This window comes from Pongo abelii, chromosome 13 (genome assembly GCF_028885655.2).
Source record: "Pongo abelii isolate AG06213 chromosome 13, NHGRI_mPonAbe1-v2.0_pri, whole genome shotgun sequence".
Classification (NCBI taxonomy): Eukaryota; Metazoa; Chordata; class Mammalia; order Primates; family Hominidae; genus Pongo; species Pongo abelii.
In genome coordinates, this window is record NC_071998.2 from 119,270,733 (window position 1) to 119,286,780 (window position 16,048).

Below are 16,048 nucleotides of genomic sequence, written 5' to 3' on the forward strand. Positions count from 1 at the left end.
GTGCCCACCACAGGTCAGCGAGGAAGAAGAACGCTAAACAAAAACTGCCTCCACTACCCACAACCGCAGTGAGAGGTGCAGAGCAGGGAGCAGTGCTTACTGGGGGTCTGGCCCAGTCTGGGGACAGGGGAGGCTTCTCCAAGGAGACGGCCTTAATGGCAGACCTCCAGGACACATTGCTGGAGGGAGCCAGCTAAGGCCTCAAGAGGGCAAGGGCCTTCCAGGCACAGAAAACAGCATTGGCAGAGGCCCCGAGGCTGGAAGGGGCCTGGGTCAGCGGAGTTGGAGTGGAAGGGACACGGTGAGGGGGAGCAGTCTGGCCCAAAGGGACAGGCCCACAGTCCTGTCCCAAGACACCCATAAGCCCAACTTCAAAACAGACTTTCCTGGCACTCCCCAGCAGGAGGCAAAAGGGACTAGGTGGGACCTACCCAGGGCTCTGAGTACCCACCTGCCTTCCCACCCAACACACCCCAGGCTGGCCTGTGTGCCCATCCATAACTATGTGGCTTTTCAAGTCCCCAGCAGTTCTCTGCATATGGGGGTAGGCCAGCTCCAGAGGCAAGTGGGCACTCAAGTCCCACCCTGCCTGGGGAAGGGGCCTCTTCTACTTCACACGAAGGCACCACCTGCGCTGGGGTGGCTTAGTCCCCAGACACATCTCTCTTCTGGGGAACCCCATCCAGGGGCTGGAGAGAGTAATTGTGCTGGGAAGCCCCCAGCTTTCTGTTCTGGGCCTCAGCTGGCTGGGTCTGCAGGGGAAAAGGGAGTGGAGGAAGGCTGGGCCCTTGAGGTCAGAGGATCCCTCACCACTCTCAGTTCCCAGAGGCAGAATCACTCGGCAAGCATCTGCTGGGCCACACGAGGCCTGTGCTCTAACTGATTCTGTGGGACAAATCAGGGTTGTCACGTGACACCTTGCTCACTAATCAGCCTGGGGGCGGTCCAAGGCTCTTATCTCTGGGGGCCCTGCTTAGGGTTGAGGGGGCCCGGCAAACACTTGGGGGCAGGCCAGAGCCTCCTGTCCTGGCAGCACCCCCTCCTCCTAATTGCCATGCCATCTCCTCTGGGGGCTGGGGCTCATTCGCATTTTTCATAACATTAGTACCAGTGATAATTTAATAAAAACAGAGTGCCCGGCCGGGCGCAGTGGCTCACGCCTATAATCCCAGCATTTTGGGAAGCCGAGGCAGACAGATCATGAGGTCAGGAAATTGAGACCATCCTGGCAACCATCCTGGCTGATATGGTGAAATCCTGTCTCTAATAAAAATACAAAAAAAAAAAAAAAAAAAAAGATTATCTGGGCATGGTGGCACTCGCCTGTAGTCCCAGCTACTCGGGAGGCTGAGGCAGGAGAAATGCTTGAACCTGGGAGGCACAGGTTGCAGTGAGGCAAGATTGCGCCACTGCACTCCAGCCTAGCGACAGAGTGAGGCTCTGTCTAAAAAAACAAAAACAAAAAACAGAGTGCCCACTGAGTGCTTACCATGTGCTGGGCAGGTGCCCACATGTGGACAGTTAATCCCCAAAGTGACCTGGGATGTAATTGCTATTACCAATCCCATTTTCCAAAGAACACTGAGACAGAGAGACGCAAACTGGCCAGTCAAGGTCATAGAGCACGTAGGAGAGCAAGAGCTCCCAGCACGTCCCTCTGCCAGGTATACTGTGCCTCACCCGCCGAATGCAGCTCAGACACCACATCCTTAGGGAAGCCTTCCCTGGCCCCGGATGGATCCCACCTTCTGGGCCTGTCTTCCCCAGCTTTTATCGTGTTTGCAGGTAGACATGCATTTATCTATGGCTTGATTGAGGCCTGTTTCTCCTGCTAGACTGCAGGGCCCTGAGGATAGGGAGGCCACATCAGTCTCAGTCCAGGGCACTGCTGTGATCTCAGGGCCGAGCACCATAGCCAGCACGCACAAGGTGATCAGATCTCATCAGCCCAGCAGGAGCATGCAAACACCCTCCCACCATCACTCTCCCCTCAGTCAGCGTCTCCCTGGGGACCTGGTTATGACATGGAGGTAAACCCCTCAGGCCGCTAGCAGGGGAGGGGCGGGGTGGACAGATGAGGAACTGTACCTGAGCTGAGAATAGTGGGCCGGGCCTTGGGGGGCCGGGACCCAGTCAGGGAGTTGGTGCTGCTGCCACCACTGCTGGTCCCACCACCCTTACATGTCAGCTGCAGGGAGGAATCCTGGCCTGGGATGGAGATGGACTTGGCAGTAGATGGTGGCCTTGGGAAGACAGACAAGTGTGACTAGGGTGCCCCGCTTCAGGACCAGACGAAAACAGAGGACACCCAGAGTCCCAGTTCCTCCACCCCTAGTGCCCAGGACTGGGCTCCCACCCGCTCCCTAGGCCTGTGCCAGCACTCACGTCTTGAAGCAGGGGTCTCCAGAGAGCAGGAACATGCCAATGGTGACCTGTGGTGAGGGGAGCAATCAGCCATGCCCCGGCCACCCACAGCCCGCCCAGGCGCAGGGCCCCCTGCAGCCTTCCGGCTCTGGCCTCAGAAGGGCTTGGACTCCAGTCCTGTCTCTCTGCCCCCTCCTGGCTTGGGGGCTCTGGCAAAGCCACCTAACCTCTCTCTGAGCCCAGTTTCCCTGTGTGGAGGACAGAGATGGTACCAAGGCCTGCCTGGCAGACCAGAGGGGAGGGCATAGCAAGGTGAGGCCTGGGCTCAGCCCTGCACCTGGCAGAGTAAGCGGACTGCCGTCAGCTAAAGGCCAAGACAGTGAGCTTCTCCACGGTGAAGCCACACACTCACCCCCGGCCCTGTGTAAGGAGCACAGAGCTCAACCCAGCAGGCAGGAGAGGGAAAAGGGCTCATGGGGCCTGGCACAGCAGGTGGTGGGCAGGGTTTGGTGAAAGTCTGATGAAAAAGCATGAAGCCATTGCAAACTAACAACAGCCCAAATGTGGCAAGATTTGGGCCCTAAAATCTAGGCTGAGATGGAGTGACAGGCAGCGGATGAGCAGGTGGAAAAGAGGGGCACAGATCCTGAGGCCACCACTTATGAAAGGGTGACCACTCGGTTGAGGCTTTCGGCCAGGCGCTGTGGCTCACACCTGTAATCCCAGCACTTTGGGAGGCCGAGGCGAGTGAATCACGAGGTCAGGGGATCGAGACCATCCTGGCTAACATGATGAAACCCCGTCTCTACTAAAAATACAAAAAATTAGCCAGGCATGGCGGCAGGCGCCTGTAGTCCCAGCTACTCGGGAGGCTGAGGCAAGAGAATGGCATGAACCTGGGAGGCGGAGCTTGCAGTGAGCTGAGATTGTGCCACTGCACTCCAGCCTGGGTGACAGCGAGACTCTGTCTCAAAAAAAAAAAAAAAAAGAAAAAAGAAAGGGTGACCACTAGATTGAGGCTTTCTATGGCTTATTCACTCGGCCATGAAAGCATCCTAGCTAGCCCAAGGCTGTTGATGAGGGAACCAAGACTCAGGGAGGGGAAGTGACTCCCAAGACCTTGCAGACAGGACGTGGGGAAGCTTCCCTTGAACCCAAGGCTACCTGGGCCCCAGGCTCCCTTGATCTGGCCTGAGGTGCACAGGGCTACTGTGCCTGTGCTCTTCAGCCTGACTGAGGCTGAAAGGCTCCAGCTCCCAGGACAATCAGCCTGGACCCTTTCTGGCATCTCCGGTTCCCTCTGCAAAGGGTCTAGGAAGCCCCAGAGCCCCTGCTCACCACCTCCTGCCCAGCTCTGCTCTCCCTGGGTCCCCTTGCAGAGGCGCTGTTAGGACAGCCTGTTTTCCCGGCCAGGTGGAAGGTGTGGAAACAGAGGAAGAGAGGTGTGCTGGTGACGGACACCCAGACATTTCTGTTCCCAAAAGGCCAATGAGGCAGCTGCCTGGGGGTGGGGCTGCCCTGTCCATAGGAAACCTGCCCCCAGGGCCCTCAGCAGCCATCATTTTCACTGATAATCCACTGGGGGCCAGGCTACTGCGTGTCACTTGGGGAAGGGTTAGGAGCTGGGCCAAGAAGTCAACTGGCTGGTGGTCAGGTGCCAGCTCTGTCTGTGACTCCAGGCAAATGACTTAACGTCTGTGCCTTAACTCCCTCCCATTTGAAGCTGGGACTAATCAAAGATACCACGGCTCGTGGGGCTGCTGTCAGGGGACCACCAGAGAAGAGAGAGCATGCAGTCGGCATGACATGAACCCACTGCAGGCGCTTGCCAAACCCTGGAGACTGTCAGGGCCCCCTCCCTGACCTTGGGGGGGAAACTGAGGCCAGCAGTGGAGCCAGGCCTCCCTCTGATAGTGGTTTTCTGATTCCAGGGTTCACACCTTCCCGATGTCTACCTGTTCAGGTAAGGTCTGTATTTTTAACAACCCTCCTCCAGGGGGTTCTGATGAGCAGCCTGGTTTGTCCCCATCCCGTGGTCAGGGTGGCAGAGGTGGCAGGATCCCTGGTACCTTAAGGATGGAGTTGTCCTGGCGAGTGTTCTTCGTGTCATATCCCTCGAGCAGGCAGCAGCGCACCGTGGAGCCCGAGCCCGCAAACTCGGCCAGGTTCAAGTCAGCGAAGCCCAGCTAGGAGGTGAGAGGAGTGTGTGGGAGGGCTGAGGGAGTGTGGGCGCCTGGCTGGTGGAAGCCCAGAAGGGTAACTTGGCAAAAATTGGGGAGGGAGACAGACAAAGCCCCTGGGCCCGCCCCACAGCCTCGACTGACTGTTGCATAACTCGGACCCAAGGACAGAGGCCCCGGGTCGGCAGCACCAACATGGCAAAGCCAGGAGCTCACATCCCTGAGCTGCACAAAGCACCCTTTGTGCCACATCCCGGCGTGCACCGGGGCCAGTGCTCCTGACATGAAAGGACATTGTTGTCCGTGACACAGATGCATTGTTCCCTGGGAAACAAGGCCGTGCTGTCGGGAGCTGCCGGGTCAGCAGGCAGGGGAGGAGGGAAGGCCTGTGGGAAGTGGGTGCTGGGGAAAGTGATGGGACACCCCCACAGGGGTTGGGAGGGGAGGGGCACTGCAGGATGAGCAGGAGCCCCAGGGAAGGCGCCCTGGTAGAGGCCAGAGTGAGGGGCTGCTGGGCAGAGTTCAGGGTCTGAACAGGCCCTCAGGAACTCTGGACAGAGGATTGAGGGATGGGGAGGGAAGTGGGATTAAGTGCAAAGAGGGCGTGCACTAAGAAGGCCCTGTGGATGGAGGCCAAGTCTGCTAGACCTGGAGGGGAAAGTGAGGTTGAGTCGAGGTGGTGCCAAGCTTGGGGACTTGGAAGACATCTCCGGTTCCCTCTGCAAAGGGTCTAGGAGGCCCCAGAGCCTCTGCTTACCACCTCCTGCCCAGCTCTGCTCCAGATACAACAGGCTCAGAAGAGATAGATAACGAAATGTTTGAACCAATGTTTGAACCCAACCGAACCAATCAGGGATGGGTGTCAAGTACCTGCTGCCTACAAGTCTCTACTGCAGTGTTCAGGGCACACACTCCAGAATCAGGGAATTGGATTCAGATCCTAGCCCCGCCATGGACTCAGACTGATACCCATTTTACAAATGAGAAAACTAAGTTCACAGAGGCTGGGCGCGGTGGCTCACGCCTGTAATCCCAGCACTTTGGGAGGCCAAGGCAGGCGGATCACAAGGTCAGGAAATCGAGACCATCCTGGTGAACACGGTGAAACCCCGTCTCTACTAAAAATACAAAAAAAATTAGCCGGACGAGGTGGCGGGTGCCTGTAGTCCCAGCTACTTGGGAGGCTGAGGCAGGAGAATGGCGTGAACCTGGGAGGCAGAGCTTGCAGTGAGCCGAGATCCGCGCCACTGCACTCCAGCCTGGGTGACAGCGAGACTCCGTCTCAAAAAAAAAAAAAAAAAAGAAAAAGAAAACTAAGTTCAGGGAGGGGAAGAAGCTTGCCCAGGGCCAAACAGCTAACCCAACAGAGAGAGGACTGAAACTAGGCCCAATCAGCGCCACATCCAGCCACTTCTCAGGGCCTCAGTTTCCTCCTCTGTATAATGGGAGTAAAGCCTGCAGTGGGAGTTCAATTATAGAAAAGAAGGGAAGGGGCCTGGCAGTGCCTGCCACGTGCTGGGTGCCTGGTAAATGTTTGCCAGTGGAGGCGAGATGCTCCCAGGTGTTTGCTGGTAATTCCTTTCCTGGCTGCACAGCTGTCCTCACCCGTGTGAATCAGAAAAATTTCCACTGTGACAGCACCCTCCACAGCCTGGTTCTAGCCATACTGTCCTCTGCTTCTGGAGAGGGACATCAGTGCCCCGGGCCAGGGCAGAGTGCACGGCCCAGCCGGCTGAGTTCCTGAGCTCTGGTCAGTGGGAAGGGCCGCGCCCTGTATAGCACCTCCCTCGGGTGAGAGGTGAGGCGAAGGCATTTCCCCTCCCGGCTGATGAAGCCCACCCTCCTGCCACTGGGCTAAGCCTCCCAGGAGCTGAGGAGGGGAGGCCAAGAGTCCACCATGGAGAAGAGGGATGGAAGGCAGAGCAGGCTTATTCAAAGCCAGAGCTGTCTTCTCCCTCTTTGCCCAGTAGAAAAGCTCTTATTAATACTATGTAGGACTGAACTGTCTGTGGGTACAGTGAAACCCTGGTAACAACGCACATGTCCAGCAGCAGGGCTGGCTGAGTCAACCATCGCCAGCTATGCCACGGGACGCTGCTGCCATTAGAAAGCACGTGGAAATTTGTGATAACACAAAAAGATGCCCAGGATGGATTAAGTAAAAAACCAAGCTGCAGTGCTCGCTTCGGCAGCACATATACTAAAATTGGAACGATACAGAGAAGATTAGCATGGCCCCTGCGCAAGGATGACACGCAAATTCGTGAAGCGTTCCATATTTTTTTCTGTTCTTCGTAATTTGATGTACTTCTGATAATTTTTGGAAAATAAACCCACACATTGCATTTTAAAATAAAAAGTGACAATCAGTAAAAAAAAAAAAAAAAAAAAAAAAAAAACCAAGCTGCAAATCTGTTTATTTATTTATTTATCTGGAGGCAGAGTCTCGCTCTGTCACCCAGGCTGGAGTGCAGTGGCGTGATCTCGGCTCTCTGTAACCTCCACCCTCCCGGGTGCAAGCGATTCTTGTGCCCCAGCCTCCCGAGTAGCTGGGATTACAGGCGTGCACCACCACACCTGGTTAATTTTTTTTGTATCTGTAGTAGAGACGGGGTTTTGTCGTGTTGCCAAAGCTGGTCTTGAACTCCTGAGCTCAGGCAATTCGCTTGCCTCAGTCTCCCAAAGTGCCAGGATTATAGGCGTAAGCCACCATGCCCAGCCATACTTGGGAGGCTGAGGGAGGAGAATTGCTTGAACCCAGGAGGGGGAGGTTGCAGTGAGCGAAGATTGTGCCATCGCACTCCAGCCTGGGCGACAGAGCAAGACTCTGTCTCCAGAGAAAAAAAAAAATCATATTATTTGCATGCACTTCAGTACATACAGAGGGTGCTCATTTTGCATTTCTTTAAACCACACGCATACATTTTATTTGCTGCTGTCTTTGTATGGTATATTTCCTTTTTTTCTTCTTACAAGGTCTGGAAAGGTCTTAATCTATCCCAATAATGGGGTCCCAGAAAGAGGCCTGGAGAGAGGAAAGGGGACAGAAACTGGCCCTTTTGCTCTGTGAACTTCTGTACCATTTATATTGCAACAACCATATGCTGCCTTTATACTGAGTGCAAAGGCCATCAACAAAGATGTTTCTAAAAAATAACACATCTCAGGTAGGGCTGAGTGTCTCTTGCTTGTGGCAGAGAAGGGGCTGGAGGCTTCCCTTGTGCCTGTCCCGTGCCGCCCCCCCATTCCATCCCACTGCCCCTTCACACAGCCCCTCTTACCTTGGAATAAGCCTTCCCGCCTTTCAGCTCCTGCACAGGGAGGGAGACACGAGCAGCAAGTTGACTGCGGAATCCCAGGGACCTCATGCATCTCCCCCAGTCCCCCCAGATCTGAGGGGAGGAGGGCAAGGGGCAGAGCAACTCACCCCATTTTCAGCTGGGGGTGCGGACTCATGAGGGGAGGGGCCTACAGCCCAGCCCAGCAGCCCCACACGCGCCCTTGGCCTCACCTTGCGCACAGACACGCGGAAGACACAGGGGTCCAGCAGGCCGGTGGCCGGGTTAGCACTCATCTTACACACGAAGGTGAACCTCTTTCGCCACCGCACGCAGTTCTCCTGTACCTCCTCCCTGCGGGCCAGAGGCGACAGGTGAGCACAGGCACACACATCCGCGCCAGGGGACCCCATGTGGTACCAGGGACATGGCAAGAGCCCTGCCCATTGGGAGTGAGGCGGTGGGAAGCTTCACTTTCACTGTGTCACAAAGTAGCTGTGTTTTCACCACAAGAATGTACTCGTGTAGTTGTTGTAAAAACAACAGCGAAAACGTAATAAAAATGAGACAAACACAAGGCAGGGGTGAGGTGAGCTAGGGCAGTCGTCCCTCCCTAGGAAGCCTGGCAACCTGCAGAGCCTCCCTCTGCACCCAGCGCTGCTCCCGCCACCTTGCTCTGAGACCTTGGGCAGTTCCCTGCACTGCCATTACCTCCTCCAAAGCCAGGCTCTGCCAACCGCCTCGTGACCCTCACAACAGTCTTAGGCTGGACTACTCAGCCCATTTCACAGATGAAGAGACCGAGGCTAGGCAAGCTGCCCCACACCTCTCAGCCAGCAGATAGCTGAGCTGGGCCTCAAGCCTGGTTCCTCCTGACTCCAGAGCCCCCTTCTTCATCACTAATAACAACAATGGCAATAGTAACAACAGCCGATACCCACACAGTGCTTCCCATGTGCCAGGCGCTGTTCAAAGAACTTCACAAGAGCCAGCAGGCCCTGGAGCCTGCTCCAAGTGCCAGAGAAAGGTGGTCATGCCAAACCTTTCCAACCTCTGTCTGGAGCAGCCACATCATCAGCCCAATCCCCAGTCAAAGAAATCGGGGGCCCGGAGGCTAAGACCCTCACCTGAGGCCCACCACAGGTAAGAGCAGAATGGGGATTAACCCAAGCAGTTGGACTCTGGGTACGGAGACAGCTACCTGGGGGCTTCAGCTTCACCAACACTAAGCAGAGGGCTCTGGTCTTCTAGTCCCCCGGTTCCTCCTGAGTTGGAGAGCATGACCATGCTGAAAAATTCTGCACCCCTTTACTGGAGAGATGCTTTGTGCTCTGGGAGTGAGTGGGAGCCAGTGGCAGCGCTCATCCAAGCCCCTCCCAACTGCTGCGGGGGCCTTGGCAGGATCTGGGGGTGGCAGCGGCACGTGGCAGAACCGAGCTCTGCATCCCCAAGCAGCTCCCCATCTCCATATAGCCTGCCTGACAGAGCCCGTACTCAGGAAGGGGCGGCCAGGGAAGGGAGGAGACAGTGTGAGAGACGTCATCTCCAGCTCATCCTACCTAACCAGAACCGCCAAGGGGACAGCTAAGGAAGTGACCCGAGGAGAGTGGGTTAACTGCCAGATCGAGGCCTCAGGGCAGAGGGTCAGAGAGGGCTGCAGCCAAGCCTCCCCTGAGCATCGCCAGGTTTGCTTTGCATGGCAGCCTTGCAAGGTGGGCTCTATGCCACCCCTTCTACTGCTGAGGGCACTGAAGCTCCAAGAGAAGGCCACCCTACCCGCCACTTGAGCTCACATCCCCAGTGACTGGCAAAGTACGATTTAAACCCAGGACTGTATGACTTCAGAGTCAGGGCTCTCAGTCACCACTTTGGCTCAGGAGCCCGGGAAAGCCTGGCAAGGAGAACCTGTGGCGTTGTGGGGCCTGCAGTACCCTGCTCTGCCCCAAGGCACCGCCCAGGTCTCTGAGGGCCAAGCAGGTGCTGGGATGAGCCACTGCAGACTGTATTTACCCAGTGGTGACTCAGTGTCACCAGGAGAGGGCGGGGGAACGGGTGAATCAGGGAAGGTGACATTCAAGCTCAGGATAGAATGAGCCTGGGGAGTAGCCAGGTGGAGGAGACAGTTCCAGAGAGAGGAAACAGCATGAATGAGGGAGTCCCGTTTCCTTAGCCAATGAAAGCCCCTAAGCCTCACTTTCTATGAGGAGCCCCCTCCAGGCTCCACAAGGCTTTGAGGATGTGACCAAGGCTTACCTTGTGCTCCTGCCAAGGCGGTGACAAGGGCCAACAGGGCAGGCAGACCTGGGCCACACCCTGCACACTCACTGGGGCACACCGCCCCTGTCGTGGCTGCTGTTGTGGGAGCACTGAGTGAAATGAATCCTGCAAAGTGCCTGGCCTGGTGAAGGCTCTGTGATGTCACCAGAATGCACCTAGCTTGTTAGAGGAGGGTGAGCTCCAACAACCCTCTGCAACCAAGACTGCGGACAGGCAGAAAGGTCAGGGCTGAAGATGGGAGGAAGAGACAGATCTAATCCCTATAGGCAGGTGCCACAGGAGTGGGGGCCCTAGGCTCGGGGCATCACCTGAGTCCAGTCATGCTGGCTCCACTTACTCATTCATTCACGATGATGATTCATTCATCATCAAACAACTGAGCACCAGTGTGTGCCAGGCCCTGTTCTAGGCACTGGGACCACAGCAGTAACCAGCTTACATTCTGGTGGGAGGAGAAAGAAGACCAAATAAACAAGAAAAATACCTAGTAGTGGAAAGGAAGAACTAAAACTATATTAACAGACGACTTGATCTTTCATACAGAAAACCCTTAAGGAATCCACTAAAAAACTATTTTATTTATTTTTTTGAGATGGAGTTTCACTCTCGTTGCCAGGCTGGAGTGCGAGGGCATAAACTCTGCTCACTGCAACCTCCGCCTCCTGGGTTCAAGCAACTCTCCTGCCTCAGCCTCTCGAGTAGCTGGGATTACAGGTGGCCACGACCACGCTCGACTAATTTTTCTGTTTTTGGTAGAGATGGGGTTTCACTGTGTTGGCTGGGCTGGTCTTGAACTCCTGACCTCAGGTGATCTGCCCCCCTTGGCCTACCAAAGTGCTGGGATTACAGGTGTGAGCCACCACACCCGGCATTATTATTATTATTATTTTTTGAGATAGAGTCTCACTCTATCACCCAGGCTGGAGTGCAGTGGCACGATCTCGGCTCACTGCAACCTCCACCTGCTGGGTTCAAGTGATTCTCGTGCCTCAGCCTCCTGAGTAGCTGGAATTACAGGCATGTACCACAACACCTGGCTAATTTTTGTGTTTTTAGTAAAGATGAGGTTTTGCCATGTTGTCCAGGCTGGTCTTAAACTCCTGGCCTCAAGTGATCCATTTGCCATGGCGTCCCAGAATGCTGGATTACAGGCATGGGCCACAGTGCCTGGCCTCATACATGATTACAGGTGTGGTGGCTCATGTATGTAATCCTAGCACTTTGGGAGGCCGAGGTGGGCATGGATCACTTGAGGTCAGGTAGCTATAGTTCCAGCTACTCGGAAGGTTGAGATGGGAGAATCTCTTCAACCCAGGAGGCAGAAGTTGCAGTGAGCCAAGATCAAACCACTGTACTCCAGCCTGGGCAACAGAGTGAGACCCTGTCTCAAAACAAACAAACAAACAAAAAAAGAACAAAAATAAATAAATAAAAATAAAAACGCATGAGTTCAGAAAAGTTGCAGGATACAAGATCAATATACAAAAATCAATTCTTTCTATATACTGGCAAACATTCACAGTGAAAAGAAGAATGCAATTCCACATGCAACAGCATCAAAAAGAAAAAATACATAGGAATAAATTTAATAAAGTACAAAATACATACTCTGGAAAACTACAAAACATTGCTGAAAGAAGTTAAATATCTAAACAAATGGAAAGACATCCCATGTTCATGGATCGGAAGACATGTTGTTAAGATGATACTCCCAAATAGTTCTAAAATTCATCACAATCCCTATCAAAGCCCCACGCTGGCTTCTTGGCAGAACTTTGACAAGCTGATCCTAAACTTTACACGGAAATCCAAGGGACCAGAATAGTCAACATAATCTTTAAAAAGTAAAACATAATTTAAAAATTCACACTTTTGATTTCAAAATATCTACAAAGTTACAATAATCAAGAAAAGGTGGTCCTAGCACGAGGACAGACACAAATGGAATACAACTGAGATTATCCAGTTTACAAAGGTTTAGAAATAAACCTTAGAGATCAGCCTGGCCAACACGGCAAAACCCCATCTCTACTAAAAATACAAAAATTAGCTAGGCATGATGGCGTGTGCCTGTAATCCCAGCTACTTGGGAGGCTGAGGCACAAGACTCACTTGAACCCAGGAGGCGGAGGTTGCAGTGAGCCAAGACGGCACCACTGCACTCCAGCCTGGGCGACAGAGGGAGACTGTTTCAGAAAAAAGAAACCAACCTTCACTTTTACAGTCAACTGATTTTTGACAACAGTGCCAAAATAATTCAGTGGGAAAAAGAATAGTCTTCTCAACAAATGTTGCTGGGACACTGGATATCAACATGCAGGAGAATGAAGTGTGTGTGTGAGGGGGGTGGTGCGGGGGGCTATCTATCTCATGCTATATACAAAAATTAACTGAAAATGGATCAAAGATCTAAGTGTAAGAGCTAAACTATAAAATGTTGGAAAAAAAAGCATATGGGTAAATCTTCATGACCTTGGATTAGGCAACTATTTCCTGGATATAATACCAAAAGTAGATGTGATAAAAGAAAAATATAGATATATTGAATGTCATCAAAATTAAAAACTTTTAGTGGGGCACAGTGGCTCACACCCGTAATCCCAGCACTTTCGGAGGCCAAGGTGGGAGGATCACTTGAGGCCAGAAGTTTGAGACCAGCTGGGCAACAAAACAAGACCCCATCTCTATAGAAAATTTTAAAATTAGCCAGGAGTGGTGGTGCATGCCTGTAGTCCCAGCTACTTGGGAGGTTGAGGCAAGAGGATGGCCTGAGCCTAAGAGTTTGAGGTTACAGTGAGCTGTGATTACACCATTGCACCCCAGCCTGGGTGACACAGTGAAACCCTATCTTAAAAAAAAAGAAGAAAAAACAAAACAAACAAACAAAAAAAACCTTTTGCCCTCCAAAGAACATCATCAAAAAAGTGAAAAGACAAACCACAAAATAAGAAAAAATGCTTGCAAATCAGATATATGAGGGACTGGTATCTAGAATATATAAAGAGTACCCACAACTCAATAAAAAGACAAAAATCCAATTAAAAATGGGCAAAGGATCCAAATAGACATTTCTCCAAAGAACATACACAAGTGGTCAACAAGCACACAGGAAGATGCTCAACATCATTAGCTATTAGGGAAATGAAAATCAAAACTAAAATGAGATACTACTTCACACCTACTAGGATGGCTAGAATCAAAGGCGAAGACATAGAGAAACTGGAACCCTCATACACTGCTGGTAGGAATGTAAAATGGTGCAGCCCCTTTGGAAAACAGTATGGCAATTCTCCAAAAGGCGAAACATAGAGTTATGATATGACCCAGCAATTCCACCCCTAGGTATATATCCCGGAGAAATGAAATGTGTCCACACAAAAACTTGTACACAAATGTACATCACAGAATTATTCAGAACCAAAAAGTGAAAGCAACCCAAATGTCCATCAACTGGTAAATGGACAAATAAAATGTGTTCTATGCATACAATGGTGTATCATTCAGCAATAAAGAGAAATGATACACTTCTAACTGGGCATTAACCTTGAAAACATGAAGCTAAATCAAAGCAGCCAGCCAGAAAGAACTATAGAGTTTATTATCTCATTTATATGAAATGTCCAGAATAGGCAAATCCATAGTGACAGGAACTAGATTGGTGGCTGCCAGGGGATGGGGGATGATATGATCTGGCTCTGTGTCCTCACCCAAATCTCATCTCAAATTGTAATCCCCACGTTTGTCAAGGGAAGGACCTGGTGGGAGGTGATTGGATCATGGGGGTGGTTTCCCCGATGCTGTTCACATGAGTGAGTGAGTTCTCATGAGATCTGATGGTTTTATAAGGGGCTCTCTCCCCTTTGCTGCTGCTTCTGTCTCCTGCTGCCATGTGAAGAAGGTCCTCGCTTCCCCTTCGCCTTCTGCCATGATTGTAAGTCTCCTGAGGCCTCGGCACCCATGTGGGACTGTGAGTCAATTAAACTTATTTCCTTTGTAAATTACCCAGTCTTGGGTATTTCTTTATAACAGTGTGAGAACAGACTAATACAGGGGACTTGAGGGGAAAAGGAGTAACTGAGTAACTGCTAATGGGTACGGGATTTCTTTCTGGGGTGATGAAAATGTTCCAAAATTGGTTGTGATGATGGCTGTGCAACTGTGAATATACTAAAAACCACTTAACTGTACACTTTAAATGGGTGTATTGTGTGGTATGTGAATTATATCTCAATAAAGCTGTTAAATACATGGTAAGTCAAATAAATAGAAAAATGGAGAACACCACAGGGAAGGCGAGTGGGGAGTGCAGGTAGCGATGAGGTGTGGTTGCTTCAGGTGGGGGGTTAGGGATGGCCCTTAGGGCAGTGACATCTGAGCAAGGCTTGGACTGAAGCGGCGACTGAGCAAAGACGGGGGAAGAGCCCTCCAGGTGAGGGAGCAGTAAGTGCAGAGGCCCTGAGGCAGAAACACACTTGGCAGGTGGAAAACTAGTGCAGAGGACAGTGGCTGAAGAGGAGCTGGGAGGAGATCAGAGGGGATGAGATGGGTGAAGGAGCAGGGGCAGGTCCTGCCAGACCTCAAGGGTGTGAGAAGACTGCATCTGATTCTGACAGTGGCTCTGTCTTGCCCCCGTGGACTGTGGCTTAGGCAGAGGCTGAGAACAGCCGCACAGGAGGAGAATGGAAGGGCAAAGAGAGCAGAGACACTTCCCAGGCAGCCAGAGGAGGCCCAAGCTTGAAAGGGGGAAGGCTGGGGAGTGGCCATGGGTCCCCGCATTTCACCTAGGGTTGGAAGCAGCTGCTGGAGGCCTGGGTAGGCAGCTCGGTGCTCTGGGCGTGTTGAAACACCCAGTGGAATTGGGATTAGTGTCTGGGAACAAAAGCTCACAGTGAATTGTGGGCTTTCTCCCTTTCCTTTTGAGAGTTTGCTGTGGGAACGCCAGCCAGGAAGCCTAAGGCCCATTTGCAGTTCCAGGGCCAAGCCAGAGAAAGCCACCTGGAACCCTCCTAGCTCAGGTAACAGGCATATTCCCCCCTCCACAGGAAGAGCTCACAGGGTCAGCACTGGGCCTCCCTCCTGTTTCTACAGGGCTCTGAACAATCACCTATTAGAAGCCACCACTCCCACGGGAAGAGGCAAGCAGCCTCACCCAGCCCATGGCCAGAGGTCACAGCAAGGGTAAAAAAAACACAGCAGCAGCGGCCACCTCCTGAGGGCCTACTGTGTGCGGCCCAGAACTCTTCAACACTGAAAGGTGACTGCTACCACAGCCCACTTTACAGATGAGGAAAGTGAGGCTCAGAAACGCTGCGTAACTCATCTGAAGTCACAGCAGAGCTAGCCTCGACCCCAGCCCCATCTGTGTCCAGACCCTGTGTCACAGCTGGGACACAGCTGTGCAGCTGCCTCAGGGCCCACACTGCCTCCCCCTCAGCCCCGGGGCCCCTCTGGTGGGAAGCAGCTGGGCACCCCCAGGCAGGTGGCATGAAGTCCCATGCATGGGGCAGGGATCATGGGGGGAGATGAACACAGGCTCAGGCAGGGTGGGGTGAGGGATGCGCGTGACGAGAGGCGGGAATGAGGATGCCAGGCAGGCAGCCATGAGCCCCAGGTTGGGAGCTGGCCAGGTCAGGATTGAGGACATCTCAGAGCCTTGATCCATTCAGAAACCTTTTCTTAAGCCCCCAACAGGTGCCAGGCACTGCTGAAGGCTCTGGGAACACAAGCAATAAACAGAGAAGACAGAAATCCCTGCCTTCAAGGGGCTTATATTCTGGCAGTGGGTGGGAGACAGACAAAACCAGGCAAATGCATGCCAGCTAGCCTGGGGTGCAACAGAGAAAAAGGAACCAAGGAGGGAGGCAGACAGTGCCCCAACAATGGGGGCACCAGAGAATGAGGGCCAGAGGAGGTCTTCATGGGAAGGTGACATCTAAGCAAAGACTGAAG

The 16,048-nt window shown here is 52.8% G+C and overlaps 1 protein-coding gene and 1 non-coding gene across 4 annotated transcripts in view; one reads left to right on the top strand and one right to left on the bottom strand.

Annotated features, from left to right (window-relative positions):
• EEIG1 (estrogen-induced osteoclastogenesis regulator 1) overlaps positions 1-16,048 on the bottom strand; it is a 40,381-nt gene that overhangs the window by 5,098 nt on the left and 19,235 nt on the right. Inside the window, exons 1-6 of one of the 3 annotated variants that reach the window (XM_054520712.2) lie at positions 10,076-10,592; positions 8,056-8,176; positions 7,826-7,855; positions 4,434-4,550; positions 2,386-2,432; positions 2,089-2,243 (exon numbers count right to left, since the gene is read on the bottom strand). In XM_054520712.2, coding sequence (XP_054376687.1) covers positions 2,089-2,243; positions 2,386-2,432; positions 4,434-4,550; positions 7,826-7,855; positions 8,056-8,118 — 412 coding nt within the window. In that variant the 5' untranslated portion in view covers positions 8,119-8,176; positions 10,076-10,592. Of the gene's footprint in view, positions 1-2,088; positions 2,244-2,385; positions 2,433-4,433; positions 4,551-7,825; positions 7,856-8,055; positions 8,177-10,075; positions 10,593-16,048 lie in introns of those variants that run through there. The other 2 variants (XM_003777459.5, XM_054520711.2) reach the window with 2 other exon arrangements.
• LOC112135087 (U6 spliceosomal RNA) lies at positions 6,721-6,827 on the top strand. The gene has a single exon (XR_002916385.2). It is a non-coding gene; the product is annotated as a U6 spliceosomal RNA (small nuclear RNA).